The sequence below is a fragment of the Labrus bergylta genome, chromosome 5 (assembly GCF_963930695.1).
Source record: "Labrus bergylta chromosome 5, fLabBer1.1, whole genome shotgun sequence".
Lineage (NCBI taxonomy): Eukaryota > Metazoa > Chordata > Actinopteri > Labriformes > Labridae > Labrus > Labrus bergylta.
In genome coordinates this window covers 5,185,111-5,204,145 of record NC_089199.1, presented here as the reverse complement: position 1 = coordinate 5,204,145, position 19,035 = coordinate 5,185,111, and the positions used below count along the sequence as shown (strand labels likewise).

The following is a 19,035-nucleotide window of genomic DNA, read 5'->3' as shown; positions in this document are numbered from 1 at the left end:
AATTGTTTCTCATTAATGTGAGGCGACTGTGTGGGAAAAGTAGATAACGCTGCATTAGTGTGCTAAATAGGTTGTCTGAGTGAGAAGGAAGAAAACGGGTTTATGCTTAGATTTCTTCTGCTCCCTTGTGCACATAGAGTTCAGTATAATTAGAGGCTTGTACTGGTCACGTGTGTTTTGTACTATCAAGGGAAACTGATATGGCGATCATATAAAGAGGTGTGTTGATCAGTGATGAGTCTTTAAAATAGTGAACTATAGAAAAAGTTATTTTTATATTGTTACAGTTTTACTTTCTATATCGCGATCATCCTCCATTCCGGATGTTGCACTGAAGCTTAATAATTCATTAATTTGTTGTCATCCCCACCTAATGATTTATTCTTATCATAATTAATTTTCATTCTGCCCGTTGACATAAATGTGCACTGAACTACTGTAGCTGAAATGAGGTATTGCAGAAAAGTCTTCTTTCTCCAGGAGGGATTATTCCCAGCTCCTTGATTTTATCGAGCCATGGGAAGAACATAAATCTCCTGCACACTTACTTAAAGCAGAGAAAATGTAATCTGCAGTTTTTGAGGTGTCAGAAAAAAAGGTAATTTGGTGTAAAACTGATACCAAGAAGTGTTGTAAGATTGTCACATACAGTATGTGACATTCTGTGTATGTGTCTCCCACTGTCCCACAATTGTATTATACACCTACCTTAATAGGATTACAGCAGTACCTGTATCACAGAGCTTGGTGCTATTAACCTTTCCTCTCCAGGTTTCTTTTAATAAGGGCAAAGTGGGCGTCCCTCAGCAAAGACAAGCCCGTGTTGCAGTGTTTTCAGCCATTGTGTTTTTAATTAGAGGAATTTGGCTGCGGTCGACATCATCAGATCCCTCTCATTTGTAATCTGAGGGAGTTGGCTGGGGTTGAAGAGTTGACGTCCAAGACTCAATCGGACTCTTTAACCCCTCTGAGTAGACAGATTTCGTTGGAGACACAATTGCAGGCAAATAAGATGCTGCAGGAATCTTGTTTGAAAGACTGCAACACCAGATAGATATTGCAAAACATAATTGCTTTCGTAAATTAAGAGCATATCAAAATGCTCTGGAGACACAAATTATGCCAAAACCTTTCAAAATGATGGGAATTCAACATAGCTCAACATAAAGTGACAGTTCTTGTTGTGCACTCTATTACAGCCATATATCTAGTCTCTTCCAGTACTTCAACGCACTTGGAGGGGGGCAGTCATTGCCACTGGGGGGGGCGCAGCACACTGTGTCTGTGTGTGCCATCTCAGGCAAGTGGCAGGCTTTCACCACATGGACCACCTCCTCTTTATTAGATTAAACTCTGTCCCTCCTCGGGTTTGTAAATGCATTTGCCTGATGCTGTGTATTTAAGAATAGAACAGCCTCAATCCCTGCGGCCCTCCCCTACCTGATTTCCCAGCTGCCTCCAGGGGGAGCAGACCAGCACCAGCTCTGGGATAAGAAGTCGTCATGACAACTAGCAGGCAACTGGTGAGGGGAAAAATCGAAAGACCTAAAGTAGTAGTCCTCGTTTTTCTCTCCATGACTTTGCACTTTCTTTGTGAGTGTATTTTCTCTTTGTTATTCACTGTTTCTTTACGTCTGCGAGGCATTTCACTTTGGTTCATTGCTCTGCATCCCTTGTTCTTGTTCTGAGGGGGACAAGAAAAAAAACAGCAAGTGTTTCTTTGTGCTAGGTCTCCCTGGGAGCTGGAAATGAAGGGCTGTCGAATGGGGACTCATATTTCATCCTGTCCATAATTTATGGATAGACTAGGTTTAGGAAGGGACATTGCGCTAACACGGGGGATGCTTGTCATTAGCGTCCCCCGCGAGTCCCCATGAGTCAGAAGCAACTGGAGGGGGTACAAATCGATGTTGACACATGTTTCAGTCAGCTACACAGTGTACTTGATGCCATTTTCCAATCTTGAGCATTTGCAGATAAGCCTCCATTAGGGGTCATTACGTGTCAGTGATACTTTGTGGCAATATTTAGCTATTAGCTTGAGGGTAATCAGCCAGACTTGTTAGGGTTTCCTGCTAGAATGCTAACAGCCACAGCAAGCGTGACATACCAGATCTTGAAAAAGCCTTACTATGCCGGTTTATATCTTGACCTCCACCAGCCTGGTGTGCTTCAGTGAGACAGCATGCTCTACTGTACATGACGTAGGACAGTGACATTTTTTTGAACTGTGGGTAGTATATCATAAGGCACAACCTGTCTGCTAATCACAAATTACAGTCAGCCTCTCCCCTAGCCCTGATCCACCGCTCTCTACTGGGAAGCCAGGGCCAAGGAGAGGAATACTAGCTCCTGCCAAGTCGCCACCACTCCCCACTACAAAGTGCTTATAAATCGGCATCCTCACTGATAGGTCAAGGTTTTGATTTGGTCGTGACCTCAGTTCATAAATCTGAATGATGTAGGGGCCTTGGTTAAAAGGCTGCAGGATCAACTCTCAGATGGGACACCCCCCTCCCTTGCTTTCTGTCTCTTTCTCTCCTTCTCTGACTCCCTCTCCTCTTCCATCTTTACAACCTCGTGCCTTTTAAAGTCCCCACTGCAGCCTCAAGTCCCTGTGCCTTTGTAACAGGCAGAGAGAGAGAGCGCGAATGAGACAGAGAGAGAGAGAGAGAGAGAGAGAGAGGGAGAGAGAAAAGAGAGAAGAGAGAAAGAGAGGGATGGCAAGGGGGTGAAACAGGCAATCAATAAATCAATATGTTTTGCGCCACTAAGCTAGGGTAAGCTCACTCTCTCAAAGCTGCGCATGCATGTACACACACACATATATATACTCCCCAACCATCACAGCAAATTTCTTTGAACACACACACGCAAACAAACAAATGAAGGCCTGGGACAGAATGTCCCTTGCCAAAAGACATTTTGTTGTTTTAGGGACTTTCTTTTTTTTCTCATTCTATTTCCTGTTTTGGATCATTAAGCCATTGATTTTTGTTTCAGCGGGTAAGTGGTGGTGGGGACCCCCTGGGAGCCGGCTGAAAACCTCAACAGAGTGGCTCCAGCAGGAGTTTCTCTAGTTGTGACAGGCTACTCCCAGGGGCCAGTGGGCCCTTTTAACTCTACAGGGGAGAAACTATCGCCTGAAATCAGTCATTCTACACCGGTCCTCCCAGGCATTCCTCTATAAGAGTATTCACGTGGATAGCTATAGATTTTTCTCTCTAAATGTCTTTGCAAACACTGAAAGTACAAATTTAAGTATTTAGTTATAGATTCAATTCTGGTCCTCATAGAAATTCTTGGAAGTGCACAAATGGTCAGTATTCTTCATGGATTTTAAAGGATGTAAAAAGTTGGCTGGAGAATCTGCTCTGCTATCACTATGTCCAATATTTTTAGGTCTGTGGGGGCGGTGAGGAAAGAGGAGAGAGCTGAAGAGATACAGTGAGATGCAGTTACAACACTACCAGACCAGGATTCACTTGGCCAGCAGCCAGGAAGATATTACAGTCAGATATATAGTAACACAGATGGATGCACTCACCCTAAAGAGGCTGACATATTGGCCAGCGCTGTCATAAGAATGACATAATACCTATCCTGACAGGTAATGAAAATAAAAGCTGCTCCACCACAGAGTTGCATAAGCACTTTAACTTTAGCTCATACAACGTAAAACACCACTCCTGACATGTGGGATATCCCGAGGGAAGTTTTCAGAGTGGTTTTCAGGTGCTTGGCTGACAATTGGAAGTGGTCCTCTAACATGCTCCAGGTGTAACTCTTGATTTCATCACTCAAAACCAAAGCATCAAATAAACTCAACTGTGGAAGTCCTTGATATACAGATATTATTCTACATGTATCTAAAATGCATGTCAGTGACTCAATTTGCTCTCTCCTTCAGAAAATACAGGCATACATATCCAGCCTGACAACTTATTCTTCTACAGCAAGAGTTAAGGTGTTCATGTATAGGGAAAGTTGGAAAGATGAACAACATTTTATAGTCAAAAAATTGTAATATGCTTCATTCAACAAAAAAATACCATTCATATCAGAGGTGTGATATAAAGGCTGTTAAAACGTTTTAATGACAAAGGGAAGAACAAATACTGAAAATAAAATAATCAAAACATCTCAATTTCTCTTCCATTTCTGTTCTCAGTTTGTAGTTTTCAATGAATTTGAAGCCATATTGGATGGAAAGTGTTGCATCATTAAAGCAAAATGCATCCCTGAGGTGGTCCAATCACCTACTTCAATGTGTATCTTGAGTGCATTTACACACACATTCATATGTGGTTAAGCTCAGTCTGGACATACTCCAAGTTCATTTGAGTCATTTAGTGCCAGATGTAAAGGGGGTCTGTTTCACAAGATGAGATAAATATGAAAAACTGCTGTGTTTTGGCACCATTCCTGCAAAGTACATCAAAGCATAGGGCGGAAATTAATACCAAGGGAGCGTGGCATGTGAGCAGAAGCTCCTCTGCTCCAAAATTAAAATACAAAAAAAAACTCTCGCTGCCATGCCAGTGGGGGAATAGTTATATTAACTCAGTGATGAGGAACACCATGGCATACAGATGTTATAAAGTGAACCATTTTGAGTGACAAAACAACATAATTTTCAGCTTTCAGATGAAAAGTAAAAGTCTCAAGCATTAAAACACCCCTCTTTTTACTACATTCACAGGTTCTGTTTGAACAGCTTTACTGACTACTGTCTTACTGTACTGTGGCTAATGCTAACAAAAGCTAATGCTAGCCAGTTTGAGAGACTGATATTGCTCAGAACGTTGCTGTCTTATTATCTTTCTCAAGTTGCCTTATACGCAATATTTAAGGATATCAAGGAGTTACAAGTCATCAGATTAACCTTATTTTAGGTTAATTAGATTAAATTTATCCCTTTCTTAACCCTCAATCCCTCATTGAATGTCACGCTTAACTGTATGTAATTGTACCACATGCATCATTTCTGAAACTTAGTCTGACATGTCATCTGTACAGTGATAATGATCAAAGTTGCTAATCAGTTGCTAATGGTGCTAACAGTAGCTTAAGTTACCAACTTTAAAGCAACTGTTCATACAAGGCCTAAAAAGGCAACAGCAATGAAAAATGATTCTGAATCAGAGTTTTATTGTTAGAGGGAACAATAGCATTTTTCAATTTTTAAATATATGGCCTCCTTCTAATAATATTGACTCATAGGGCACCGGTTTAGCTCATTCGGTTTTCACAGAGGCTAAAGTTGGACACATCCACCACAGGTTTGACGCCCGGCCTCAGTCCTGTGATGGATGTCCATCCCACTCTCTCCTCCTCACATTCCCCATCTCTCATCAGCTGTCCTATCAATAGATAGGTGATATAGGTGAAATGGCCAAAAAACGGCTACTACTCATGATGCTTTCAAAGACCATCTCCTCTTGTCCCAATTTCCCTCTGTTCGAAAAGAAAAGAGGCTACTTCATAGGTTCAATTCGAAGGAACTTTTCCTTCATTAATAATGAAATCTTCTTCCCCTCTTCTTCCCTGTTCCGCACTTCCCCACAGGAACAAACCTGGTGCTGCTCTGTAGCTGCTACTTTTAAGCTCTGCCTTGCACTAAGTTTCTAAACTCTTATTTTTTCTTATCTCAAGCCAAACCCTCAGATTTGCAGGAGGAAAGAAACAGATTGGGTTGACGAATCAAACAATAAAAATGCAGAAAGAAGGAAAGTAAAGAAACAGAAAAAAAAAATAGAGAATGAGCATTTCATACTGTTACAAAAGTTCAATTTATTTTCCCGAGCTGCAATCACTTTCATGGCCATCAATTCAATTTTTTCAGTCTGCTCTTGGCTTTTCCCTGTATGTGCCATTGCAGAGGGAGTAAGCGTCTGACATTATTACAGGCTGCTGAATAGCTGAAGCTATTGCTGTGAATACAGGAATGACTGGGTGTGATAAAAGACAAAAATAATAGAAAGATTGACATTTTGGCCAGTGCGTCCTTCACACTTGAAAAGGATGACGGTTCCTTCCTGAGAGTGTTTTATTGTCAACATCAACTCCTGTGAGTGTAGGCATGCAAGAACAAAACGAGCAAACATCGGTGCTTGCATGTGCGTGTCGTGTGTGTGAATACGCCATTCAATCACATGCCTGTGCATATTTTTGCCTCTTAAGTGTGTGGGAGTGAGAGAACATTCACATCGCCCACCTGGGCTCTAGCAGGGAACCAACAGAGCTGTCTTACTGAAAAACTCCCTGTTGTTTCTTTGGCGGAGCTTAACAGGCAAATTTGACTCTCTCACTTCCGTCTTCTTCCTCCAACTCCTCCAATCCCACTCCTCTCTTCTCCCTCAATCTGCTGTGTTCCTCTGTTACCCACACGCATTTCTTTCTCCGTTTTTCCTCTCTCCCTGTCTTTTTTATATTTAATCAAGCAGAGAGAGAGGAATTAGTAATTATTTCAGGGAAATATGCTGGCAAGAGAAAGTATGTGTATGCGTAAGTGTGTGTGTGTGAGAGAGGGAGTTCAGGAGAGTTGATCTATCTTCATCTTCTCATACTACTATGAGAGAGAAGAGGAGTATTGAGTATTGCATAAACCCGGCAGTGTTTTAGTTGCCTGGTAATTACATACAGGACACTTCTGTCTACATTCTGTCCATTTGCATCACTCTCAATCTCCCTTTATTTCCCTTTGCTCGATTCAGACTCTCTTTTACCTGCATAAATCAGATTTTTCTGCTGCAGATTTCTAACCTTGGCAATATTTACATTTCTGACTGTGCAATATATATTTATATTCTTTACTTTTATACTGTGCAATATACATTATCTGATCAATCTGAAGAACTTTTACATATACTTGTCCCTCTTCTTCTACTTGAATGCACGCTGTTCGTTGCTGATGGATGCCTGTATGTCTGTGCACTTTGAGGCAAAGCATTTCTAATTTCTTTGTTCAACTGTAATAATTACACTAGAGTCCATGTTCAGAGTGAAATAAACATTGCATTGTAGATGCATTCCTGTCATTCATTTCAGACCATGAGTTGAGCTACCTGCGCTGATTTTGATGAGGAGGACTAGCCTGCTTTTAAATATTATTAGATATGTGCTAGGTTTTTGGATCACTCTAACTCTAAATACTTGGATTGTATTCTGTCATCTGCCAAAATTCAAGAGTGAAAAGTACAAGTTGTGGTATTTCTTAGTCAACTAACTTCCTGACGTCTCTGTCAGTTGACTGGTAACCTTATGGTGACATTAAAATTATTTTTCTTGTATATTTAATTCTATTATAAAACATTCTTCTCTCTATATGCAGACATAGAATCAGGTGAATACGATCTCCTTGTTACAATTAAAAAAATAAGTTACAGGGGGCTGAGAGTTTTTTTTTTAATGACTTTAATCTTCTTTAGCTTTCACACTTTGAAACACAACGCAAGTGAAGCAATTATTTCTCTCTGTACACAATAATAAAACAAGATTGTTTATCAGGTGTTAACGCTTTTTTTGTGTGTGCATGCGTGCGTGTATATGAATGGAGAACTAGCACAAAGAGGAAATATGTCCATTGCTGCCAACTGGACATGCCTCCATTTTACTTTCATACTGTTGTTTATTTTTTCATACAATTGTCTTTGAATTTTTCATCACTGCGCCTCCCTGCCCTCTCCCAACACAAGGCCAGGCGACTGTGAGTGACGGCTCATTACAACACATATCCTCACCCGCTGACCTCGTGAGACAGAAAACAAGAGTGTGTGTTTCTGTGTGTGAGCGCGTATGTGTGCCCACCTTTGTGCCTTTTTTGAAAAGTAGAGTGGTAGCAGGTCCTGGTTGTGTGCCTTCGTGGTGTGTTTGCCCATGCTTCTATTCGCGTCCACATTTGCATTTGCATATGCTATAATGTATCTTTCATATGCACATTCCTTTTAAGTCAGCTCTCACTCTCTGCTTCTCATACATACACAGTCACACAAGGTCCGGCAATACTGCAGCTCATGAATACTCTCAATTATGTGAAACCCACTCAGCGTCTGTGTAGCTCAGCGCTGGCTGGAGAAGGGGACAAAAGTTGTTGGGGGATGGATGTGAAAGCAGCCCCCCTGTTCGCTTCACAACATGACAGCTTTTGAACTTGTTTTTTCTTATTCATTAGATAAGTGAAAAGCAAAAACCCAGTGATGGTACGCCAGTAGCAGCCATGATTTATGTGCACCTCTGGAAAGAGAAAAGTAGAATTTATGGCTTTCTCGTCTGTCCTAATCTTCGCTATATGCTGCAAAGCCCGACCAATGCAGTCAGCTTAAGAGCGCGAGGGAGAGAGAGGCTGAAAATTGTCCCTTTTCTAGTTAGCTTTTTTTTTCTCCCTCCTCCTCTCACTTACTAACCAACTCTATCACATTTTGTCCTTGTCATTTTTTTTTCTCTCCTTCTGTGAGCTTACATACGCAGCGGCAGCAGCAACCATACGTACACACACTTGGCGTTTGCAGGATTCAAACACTTCTAATCTCACACATGCAGGTGCACTATGCACACAGACACACGCTCGCACATAAACAGAGAGCTGCTCAGCCCCTCTGAGACACCTTCACTTCTTCTCGCACCAATTTTCTCACACTTCTCTCGCTCTTCGTGTCTTCTCTTCCTCTTTCTTTCTTTCTTTCTCCCACTGCCTCGCTCCGCACCTCCGCCCTCAGACGCCTCCACATATAGATCTTTTTTCTTTTTATAGTCAAAGCTGTAAAGTCCCCATGGCAACATCTGAGTTGTTGATTGCCAAGGTTCTGTACGTCTAATTATGTAACATTGCAAGATGGTGTGTGGTTTGTGTGTGCTTCTTCGCAGTCAGTTTTGTTTCTCACCCCAGCCTCTGTAGGCAACGCCTCTTTTCAAGACAATCAATCTGTGTTCAAAGCTTACTAAAGGTCCAGAGCAGAAATATTTCTGGATCCTTTAAATATAACAATCGACATGTTGTATGTTTATATTTTACGAAGAGTGTGTGTCTGCGTCTCATTTACACATATCTGTAGTGTGAGGGTGTAGCATATGCTAATGCATGTCACATACAAGTATGAAGCAATAACACATTTTGACAGGGTAAAATCATTTGGGGATACAGATGATGTGCTTTTCCATCCAGTTATAGTGTGACAACAAAGTTCTCAGCCGTCGATTCCTATTAAAGTGTTCACAGGAAGCATAAAACCTGTCTACTCTCATTCCACATTGATCCTTATCCAGGTACTAGTGCGAAAAACAAGGAGGCAAAGGAGAGGGGAGGAAACACTGTTTTATGCATTAACTTGCTGTGGAAGAGATAGTTTTCACACTTTCACTCATTTACGCTGTTTGACAAACTCCAAGAGGAAGAAAAAGTATTAAGATGTGGGACAAGAATAGAAAGGAAAAAAATCTGAAAGAAAGGCACTCCATTTGCATTTTAACCTCTCATTCAAAACTGCTCAAAAAAAGCCGTCCCACTACTGCAAGCTTTCAGGCCGCTTGCCAGCGAGCGAAGGAGAAACAGGAGGAGATAAAGAAGAGGTGGGCTGGTGTGAAATGGATCAAACAATGGATGTGAGAAAAGCATCGCTGTTCTCAACCGACTGCAGGCGAAAGAGAAAAGGAGTGGAGGAGGAGTGGGGGGGTGTGATAACTCGCAGCTTTTGAAATGTCTGTGTTTTGTAACTATTTTTTTTTTAACAGCGGGTCTTCAGAAAGTTGGAGAAAGAATTTTCAGAGCTAGTTAGTGTGAAAAAGCAATTTAATCAGGAAGCAAGAGAGAGTAATGAGTATTTTGTCACACATACTGTTGTCAAGGTCGAGAATGATCCTCCTCGCTCTCTGAAAATCTGATTTGGATAAGTGTGTGCCTGTGTGTGTGTGTGTGTGTCCCTTGTGTATGCCTGTCTATCATTCTCTCTTTTCATGTTGTGTGTATGCTTCATCGGCGTGTAAAAGCCATGTTGATGAAGGAATCAGCGATGATCAGGGGGTCGGACAGAGAGGCTTCCTCCTTTTGTGATCGCTGTGTGTTTCCCTTTCATCTGCCTTTGTGGAGATGTAGTGATCTCGCTAGACGCTGCTGGGACAGCAGCACCACAGAGTGAGCAGCAGCATATAGAAACAGGCCAGGAAACATGGCGGTGACTGCATTTTTCATTCACCCAATTGCTCTGAGAGGGTAGAAGTGGGAAAGTGTTTCACATTGAATTGCCTTAGGATGCTCTTTGTGGGGTGTGAGGTAATTTAACGCCCAACTTGCGCCATCAAATCCAAATTCAGCAGTAAATTGAGTGTAACAAGTCCTTAAAAATGGTTTGCATGCATCTTATTGTCCAGCGCAAGTTTTGGTGCAGTGCTTCATCATGTTGCAACATTTTCAACATAAGGAAATACTGATAAATGAGGGCCAGTGTCTCATTTTCCATAATGCACACTGCAGACGCATTGTTGTTCAGTGATCAACCTTGCTGCTGCGATGTCACAGCCAAAGAAAGCACAGTCTGTGCCAATTCATAATTCATCCTGATGCTTTTTTTTTCTCTTGTATTTATTTTTCTCAGCCTGACTGCAGCCTGCCACTCATTCCCAGCCCAAAACAACTGGGCTGGGCTGCCCAGTTGTCAGAAAATACTCCTCTCATCCTTGATCTGACGTAAAACAGATTGCCCATCTCTGTTTGTCTGTAAAGACGAGAAGAGATAAAGGAACAGAGGATGCAACAAAAGAAAAGAGATTGGGATGTTTTGCTTTATAGTCCTCTTTGCCCTCACACACAGACATTGATCTCGCTGCAATATGTTTCAGTTTAACATCAAAAGAGAGGTTTTGGTGTTTTGGCACATGTCAGGATGAAGAAAAACAGGGAGAGGAAAGAGCAGAAATACTCGCAGAGATATAGAGGCATTAGTGCAGTTTTGATCAAAGACGAATTTCACCATTATTTAACGTTTAATTCCTCATTTAAACTTCTATAGATTAACTTTAAAGTTCTTTTCAAACAGACTGGAGATGTCATTGGGTAAATAGGCAGGAACTTGACAGCAGTGGGTCAGCTCAGTTTAAATGGTAAATGAACATGTATCGTGCTTTAGTCTTCTGACCTGACATGTCACATTAACACATTCACACCACATTCACACACTGATGGCAGAAGCTGCTGTACAAAGTGCCCAACCACCCAACAGTCCTACTCCAGTCACACACCTCAACATGGGGTTCAGTGTTTTGATCAAGGAGACCTCAACATGGCGTATCCAACCCCCTAAGCCTCCGTGAGACGACTGACCCTCGTGTAAAGACAGACTGTATTTCTGATAAATACAAAAACTGCTGTTTTATGAACAATGTTCTACAAAGTATGTGATGTATTGCCTTTGGTAATCAAAATCAGATTTTAAGATTTTTAAAGGGAGTTTTGTTAACTTTGTACCATTCGACAGAAATGTTTTCACAAATTTGTGTTATGAGTTGTAACGCATTAAGTTTTTAAAGAAGTTAGTCCTAATGGTGAATGGAGTCTTTTTATTTTGTAACTTAACGGTTAGCAGTAACTATAGCTTTTTAACATTCTCCGGGGCTGAAACAACTCCACTATCTCCATCTCATTGCAACTTCAGCTGAAGCTTTTAGCAGTAAAGACAACTATTTCTGTGACTGAACACTCACACGCACACAATGTTGATAGCATAGCATAAAACATATTTCTAAGGGAACAAACAAAAAGCCTGCTGCTGAACTTGATTACGCTGTCACTAAAATATTCAGTGGTTAGGATACTTTTTGTCATGCATACATTAAGACAGTAGTTACAGAAAGCTCTTTTAAGCTGCACCTCATGTCCTATTCAGTGGTGCTGAATAGGACATGAGCTAGCATGTCCTGAGCATTGGGTAAATTGGGCATATTCCCCAACATAACTATATAACAACAGCTTTTTCCCATCTCTCTTTGGATTGACTCATTGCCAGATACAACAACTGTGCACTACCAAAGAAGATCACAGAGCATGCAGGGAGGGGATGCTATTTGATAGACATCTGTATTTTGCTCCTGATGAACACAACTACTGCCACGCAAATAAAAACCTTTCCTCCAAACATAATCTGATTGCACTTCCATTAGAAACATTATAGCTCTTCCCTCCACGATTGGCAGTAGGAGTAGTAGTTGGTGGTGGAAGTGAGTGAGCTTCCCTTTTACTACAAATGTTGTAAAATACTGCTACGACCCAAGAGGTTGCAAAAGTCAATAAACTGAAAGTTTTACATGTGCTGTAGGAGCTTTGATAAAGAAGCCGGGGGTCTACCATTGGAGTGTAATGCCTCTGTGAATTAATGTATAATCAATGCTTTTAAAATAGGCTGTCCTCTTCGTGACCACTGAGAAAATGTATTACATACCTGCTAAATGTTTTTACTTTTTCACCTCTTACTGCCATTTTTTTTTTTTTTTTACCCCTGCTCACGAGGGCCCAAAAGCATCTCGGGATTACAACCATATTTGTTCAGCTAATGTTTCCATTGGCATGTTTCCATCCCAAGATGTGTGTTGCGCATGCTGAGATACTTTGGAAAGCAGATCCAGGTCGAGTGCCAGTGCTTCATTTGACATAATGAATACCGGCGTTTGGTTGCACTTAGACCCTTTGGTATTTCTCCTGCAGAAGTGCTCCCTATCAGATACTTGATTTCCTATACAGAACACCTAAGAAGCAGTGAATATATGTATGAAAAGAATGCACAAAATACCCCCAAACACCTCCACATTCAAATGTGACAGAGAGAGAATGAAAGTGATTGAAACGCAGGAGAAAAAAAGGGCCTTGAGCTGCAGAATGTAAAATAGTGCAAGTTTTGACAATAGCAGAGGAGGAATATTATGAAGGCAGCCTCCCTTGCTTCCCTGGGAGAGTTTCATGGAGTGCTTTCTCACTGTGATAATGAAATGACCTGGCCTGCACTGCTCCTCTCTTTCTCTCTCGCAAAAACACATCTGCTAGACAAGGGTGAAAATGAGAAAATCCTACCTCCTCTCCCAAGTTTCGTAAAGCATACTTTCAATATTATTTTCGCAGGAAATGATGGGAGTGTGAGTGAGTGTGTCTGCGTGATTGTTGTCTGTTAGGCCGGCTGTGTGTGGTGCATAAATTAGTTGTGTGGAGTTTTTGGATGCAGGCACTTTGAGCGGTAGGTAATAAACTGTGTTTAAAGCATATTTGACATAACAAGGTACTGGACAGAAATTCAGTTGATAGGAATCCCATAGAGTTGTCAACCTAACAGTGTTTTCCTAACTTAATTTCTGTGGTTTGCACGCAGTGAGATCAATACAGTAAGCAGCACAACTCCGATCAAAGACTTCAATTTTGTCCCATTTCAAGGTAGAATCCAATATAGCAAACTCAAGTCCCAGACTGTTTTGAACCAATCTCGTTGGCCTCGCTAGACATTCAGGCAATACTAGACCGATTCAGAAGAGTGACTCACCATTTTGGTAGAGCACAGGCTGCATGCAGACCATGTATTCCCTCAGCTTCTAGTTAGCAGGGAATCTATGGCAGCAGTGAGGCAGAGCGCTGTCATTGAGTTACATAATCAACAGAGGAGTGTAGCAAAGAGTGTGTGGGTGGGTGTGTGCCCGTGCATTTGTGTAGCCGCAGTGCTTTTTGAGCTGTCGATCATGTGGTGCACCAAGGCCACTCTAACACAAGGCTGCTGAGGTGGACTTTCAGCAACAATGGAGCTTAGCCTGCGTGTGAGTATGGGTATGGGTGTGTGTGTGTGTGTGTGTGCGTGTGTGTGTGTGTGTGTGTGTGTGTGTGTGTGTGTGTGTGTGTGTGTTTGAAAAGGCGTGGATAGATAGGCGGCAGCATTTACAAGGCTGAGCAGAAAACACACGCTACATGCAAGGTATTAGGCGTGCATGCTGAGAGATGAGCCAATTTACAGCACATGTTGACTCACAAGGACACATTTACATATCTATTTTTTATGCCTGTGTGATTATTTGTGTCCTGTTGTATGTTTCTATGCATGCATGGATGGATGCTTAGGCCTATTTGTGCATGCTTGTGTATGAGCCAAACTTGTGTGTAAGTGTGAATGTCTAGTCCATGTAAGAAACACTTGTTCTTGTCTGCATGTGCAAATGTTTATGTATGTATGTATGCTGATTCTTGATGCCTTTCTGTGTAGATGTGGTTGATTTCTCACACTGACAATAGGCGTGTGTGTGTGTGTGTGTGTGTGTGTGTGTGTGTGTGTGTGTGTGTGTGTGTGTGTGTGTGTGTGTGTGTGTGTGTGTGTGTGTGTGTGTACTGTACATCTTCTGCTGCTCAATGATGCCATCTGGCTTTGGCTAGCACCAGCACAGACATCAGACGGGAGCTATCTGAGCTGCTCAGTGTTTGGGTTTTAATACTGTTTTGGGATCGGTTGTCCAGCGGGGTGGTGCTAACTCACCCCATTATATGCAGGATGATAAAGCTGACCTTGAAGCAGTTTATGGGCCCGGGATAATGGAAACCACTGATAGAGAGCCCATGAAACTCCAGTCAGCTCTCAGTGACAAAAGAAAGTAATGGTTTAACCACTTAACATAATTTTGAAATTGTAGCTTAAAATTGATCAAGGGACATTCTTGGTGTCACTACTCAACAAGGGGTGACATATTAGGAGATACTGATTAATCTGTGAGTTATTAATATGTTACTTTATGGGATTCTAGAGAGATTTTAAATGTTGAAACAAAGTGGAGAATTACATGTTTAATAAAAGTTGGACATCTTTGTGCAAAAAATGATGAGGGGCAGTATCAAAATGAATGGTGCTGGGGGGGTCAGAAAAGGGAGATTATTCTGAAAATATACGGCATCAAAGGAAGACAATAACGTGAATTATGGATTCAAGAGTGTGACAATGACTTGAAAAATGAGATTTAAGTGGAAATCACAGAGGAAATCTAAAGGAATTCATCTTGATGGAGAGCCATTTTTTCAGAAGAGTAAAATAGAAAGTAAAACTCCATATTGTAAAGTCCAAAAATGTCTTTGATTTTTTTTTACCTGAAACATAACCTTTACCATAACCTCAGGAGGTCAGCTTGGTCATATACTGCACTGGTTAAAACCGCTGCTTGCATATAAAAACCAGTGGAGGTGGAACACAATTAGGTCAGATTGAGGCCAGACCATTTGTATGGGTCACAGTAAAAAAGCCGATATGTATGCAGGCTTATAGGACCCTTGGGAGCACTGGGGTGACCTTGTCCTATACTCTGATCTATGTCCTCATCTCCCCCCTTGTCCTCTTTTCCTCTTCCCTCCGCCCACTGCCTTTTTTTTTATCACCGCGTTTCTTTCCTCTCGAACACCCTCCTCAATTAGTTTCCCTTCTTTCTCAGCCTGCTTGATTTTGAAATCTCTCCTTTCTCCCATCCAGCGTCCTCTTTAATTCACATCCTTCTTCCTCTCTTTCACTTTTTTTTTACTCGTTTTTAACTCGGCTTTTTCAATTGCCCAATTTCTCTATCCCCTCCCGTCCTTTTTCCATATCAACAGCCAGTCTGATAAATAATGCATCACAGCACATTAAAAACATTAGTAGGGTTCTCTTGGCTGGCAAAGAGAGGGAGGAGACGAGGGAGAGGAGGGAACGGGTAACTCCATTTCAAATAAGCGTTATGGAGAATGATGTGATTTAATATTACCAGCAGGAAAGCGCCAGCAGAGGCTGAAGGTCCGAGCATTAATTGCGTTTGCGTCGTGACATTGTGTCCTCGCGCTCAGAGGTTTCGCCTTTTGGTGAATCATCTGAAAGATTCATTAAGATGATGACTGTATCAGCAAACTCAAAAGAAAAGATTTAATGACATTTAGCAAAACACTGATGCTGCACGGAACCTTGACCTTTCCCTACTCCTCCCTCTTCCGTGCTCAGCTTTCTCCTCTCCCCCTCCTCTCTCTCTCTCTCCCCCCCCCTCAATCCTGCTGGCAGCGTGGCGATTGGCATTATTAAAAATTGATTGGCGGCGAGCGTTTAGCAGGGTGGCGAGGCGGAGAGGGAAGGTTTGACAGGCAGGAGTGAAATGAAAGGAGGGCCTCTGTGGACACACTGTGGAAAGGTCTCACTGGGGGACAGACAGTGTGTGTGTGTGTGTGTGTGTGTGTGTGTGTGTGTGTGTGTGTGTGCACTAGTCTATGTGTGAGGCTAAGAGAGGATCTTGCTAAAACATTTTTGAAGTGAGTCTTAGGAGACTAAATGATACTATGTTTGATTTGATTTTATTCATCATCATTATTTAGTGGCTATATCTTCAAGCTGAAACCCATCGGAAAAATGATCAGCAATGTCTGAGCGTCCCACCCTGACGGTGACATCACAGAAAAATTGTGTATTATGTTCGGTTTGTTTCTTTGTGTATCCATGCAGCACATTGTATCTCGATAGCACACAAGCCCACAACAACACCCACATGACGGATACACAGTCACAGTAGCTCTGCTGACCTACCCTCATCCCTCTTTCTATCGTTCCCTTCATCCCTCTGCTGATCCCCCTTTCCAACCTCCTTTCATCTCAGATCAAATAATATTTCCAACCAGCTATTCCCCCAATGGCTATAAGTGCTTCAGCTTTGGAGGTTTTCATTATACTTTACCTGCAATTTGGCTGAGTGATTAAAAAAAAAAAGTTTTTATTCTGGGGGTGGTTGGGGTAAAGCATGTGTTGCTACATGATGATGCTTACTGGCTTCTTTCTCTCTCTCTTTTTTCCCCTTCCTTTCTTGTTTGCTTCTCTCTCTTTGTCACAGATGAACAGACCGATCCAGGTGAAGCCAGCAGACAGCGAGAGTCGAGGAGGTACTGTGCGCTCTTCCTTCCTTCACTTTTCCCTCCCACTTACTCCCTTGCTAGCTTCTTTCCTTCCAGCCCCTACGAACATACTGCCTGTGCATATCAGCCTCACCATTATCTGTCCCATTAAACGATGCTCTGTACCTTGACGCGGGCTGACAGCGCGGCCTGGCCGGACCCTCAAGTAATCAGAACACATTATGTAAACAGTGCTCTTTCACTGGCCACTGGCCTCTTTCTTGGAGTTTCATCATATGCACGCACATACACAGAAAGCATGCGTGCCTTGTCATGCTGCAGGGGAAAGCAGGTCACTTCTTTTTGTCACCTTCAATTTAGCTGCGTGCAACAAAGCAGATCCTGTTTGACTCCTGTCACCAGTTCAAATCAGCCAAATTAGCTGCAGAGTTAAACAGCGGGTGTGTGAGACTTTAAGTGGACCTATAATCTGGTATTTTGTGCACATCCTGCTCTATTGACTTCTAAGACAGCTTAAAGCACATTTTTTATGTCTAGACATGTAGTGACCTGCTCCTGACATCAATCAATGCACTGTACTAGAGAAGATTGATGCAGTTGGACCAGTTTTGGCTGGACTCTTTCAAACTTTGCAGTTGCTAATATAATTGGCACCAGAGTGATTCTTCTGCCACAAGAAAGTAGAGAACGAGAAAAAAAGAGGAAATAGAGCAGGCGAGAAGTTGAAGGTTGATAAGCAGAGTGAAGCTTCTGGACTGGGAGAGAGGTGGGAGCCTGTAAAAGAAGAAAAAGAAACCTTTAAGGAGAGAAAGAGAGATGGCGCGACATCCTCCTCTGTTTAGTTTGGTGGCGCTGTGAGGATGATTGATGGAGCAGGAGGGAGCGGAGGCGAGCTCCAGGCGTGAGGAAGCAAAGTGAGGGCAATGCAGGCCGTCTATACCTCTGTCTGTTACCTGACTCTATCTTTCTTTGTGCGTCTGTCCTCGGCCCACTTCTTTTCTCAGTACACCTTATTTTTCCAAGATTATTTCTGTCTGCTGCTTTTTTTCTTCTCTATAGCCTAAATGTTTTTCTCAGAACTTAAAGCAAACTTATATTTCACTGGCAGGATGTATGAACTTAAGTTATTCATTTAAAAACCCTCTTTAGTAAACACGTAATGTCAGACAAATGTTATTATAGTAATAAAAGTAAAGGTGCGCTTCATGAGACAAATGGTGAATTATATTCTGAAATCGTATATTTTACATACAACCTCATTTGAAAAATCTCATTTTTATTATACTAACCTGCTTTCCTAAATTGTTTTGTAGTTGCAAGCCTAAACTTGCATATCTGGCAGTAGCATTTTATTGGTAGCTGTTAAAGTGGTCACTATTCTTAAAATAATTTGAGATGGGAGAGGTTAGTCCAATGATAACCAAATCAAACATCAAGCCTCAATCCCTGGGTAACATGTGTTGGGTGGTGAGATGACAAATGGAGTAGGAGAAGAAATCATTTCACTTTTCTCTCTCTTTTTTTTGGGGGGGGGAGCAATTATCCAAAGTATTTGGGCCCTCCAAAGGAAAATCATTTGTAATGTGGAACGTCCATACACTCTGAAACAGGATTAGCCCCATAAAGACACACTCATAAGCAAGAAGTTAAAAAGCAAAAAGGTCAGGAGTCATTTGGTTAATATTTGTCAATGCATTCTGTTTTAGAAGCCTATTTAGTCTCATCCCTGTATCATTGACAATGTTAAGTAGAAGGAATGACCAACAGTGGACAGTGGAATTAGAGAGCCACACTTTTTTGGTTTTGTTAATACTCCAGGATAAGAGGATTCAGAGAGACAGTATATGATTATATGATGTGTGTGTGTGTGTGTGTGTGTGTGTGTGTGTGTGTGTGTGTGTGTGTGTGTGTGTGTGTGTGTGTGTGTGTGTGTGTGTGTGTGTCTGTGTTTTTATGTGCTAGAGAGAGAGCTTTACACTTACACTGTTGACACTCTGGTGTATATTGATTTGCTCTCTTGCTGAATATGAGTGCGTGTGTGTGTGTGAGTGTGTGTTAACAGGCCTTTTCCCAAGTAAGATGTAATGTTTAATGGTCGCTTCTCTGCGGAATTGTAAGCTTTGTCCACCAATCAGGTGTTTACTGTGAATGTATATGTGTCTGTGTGTGTGTGT

At 41.8% G+C, this 19,035-nt stretch overlaps 1 protein-coding gene across 16 annotated transcripts in view; it reads left to right on the top strand.

Moving 5' to 3' along the window:
* celf4 (CUGBP, Elav-like family member 4) overlaps positions 1-19,035 on the top strand; it is an 82,053-nt gene that overhangs the window by 44,632 nt on the left and 18,386 nt on the right. For all 16 annotated transcript variants that reach the window (XM_029276519.2, XM_029276517.2, XM_065954629.1 and 13 more), the window contains exon 3: positions 16,840-16,888. In XM_029276519.2, coding sequence (XP_029132352.1) covers positions 16,840-16,888 — 49 coding nt within the window. The remainder of the gene's footprint in view (positions 1-16,839; positions 16,889-19,035) is intronic.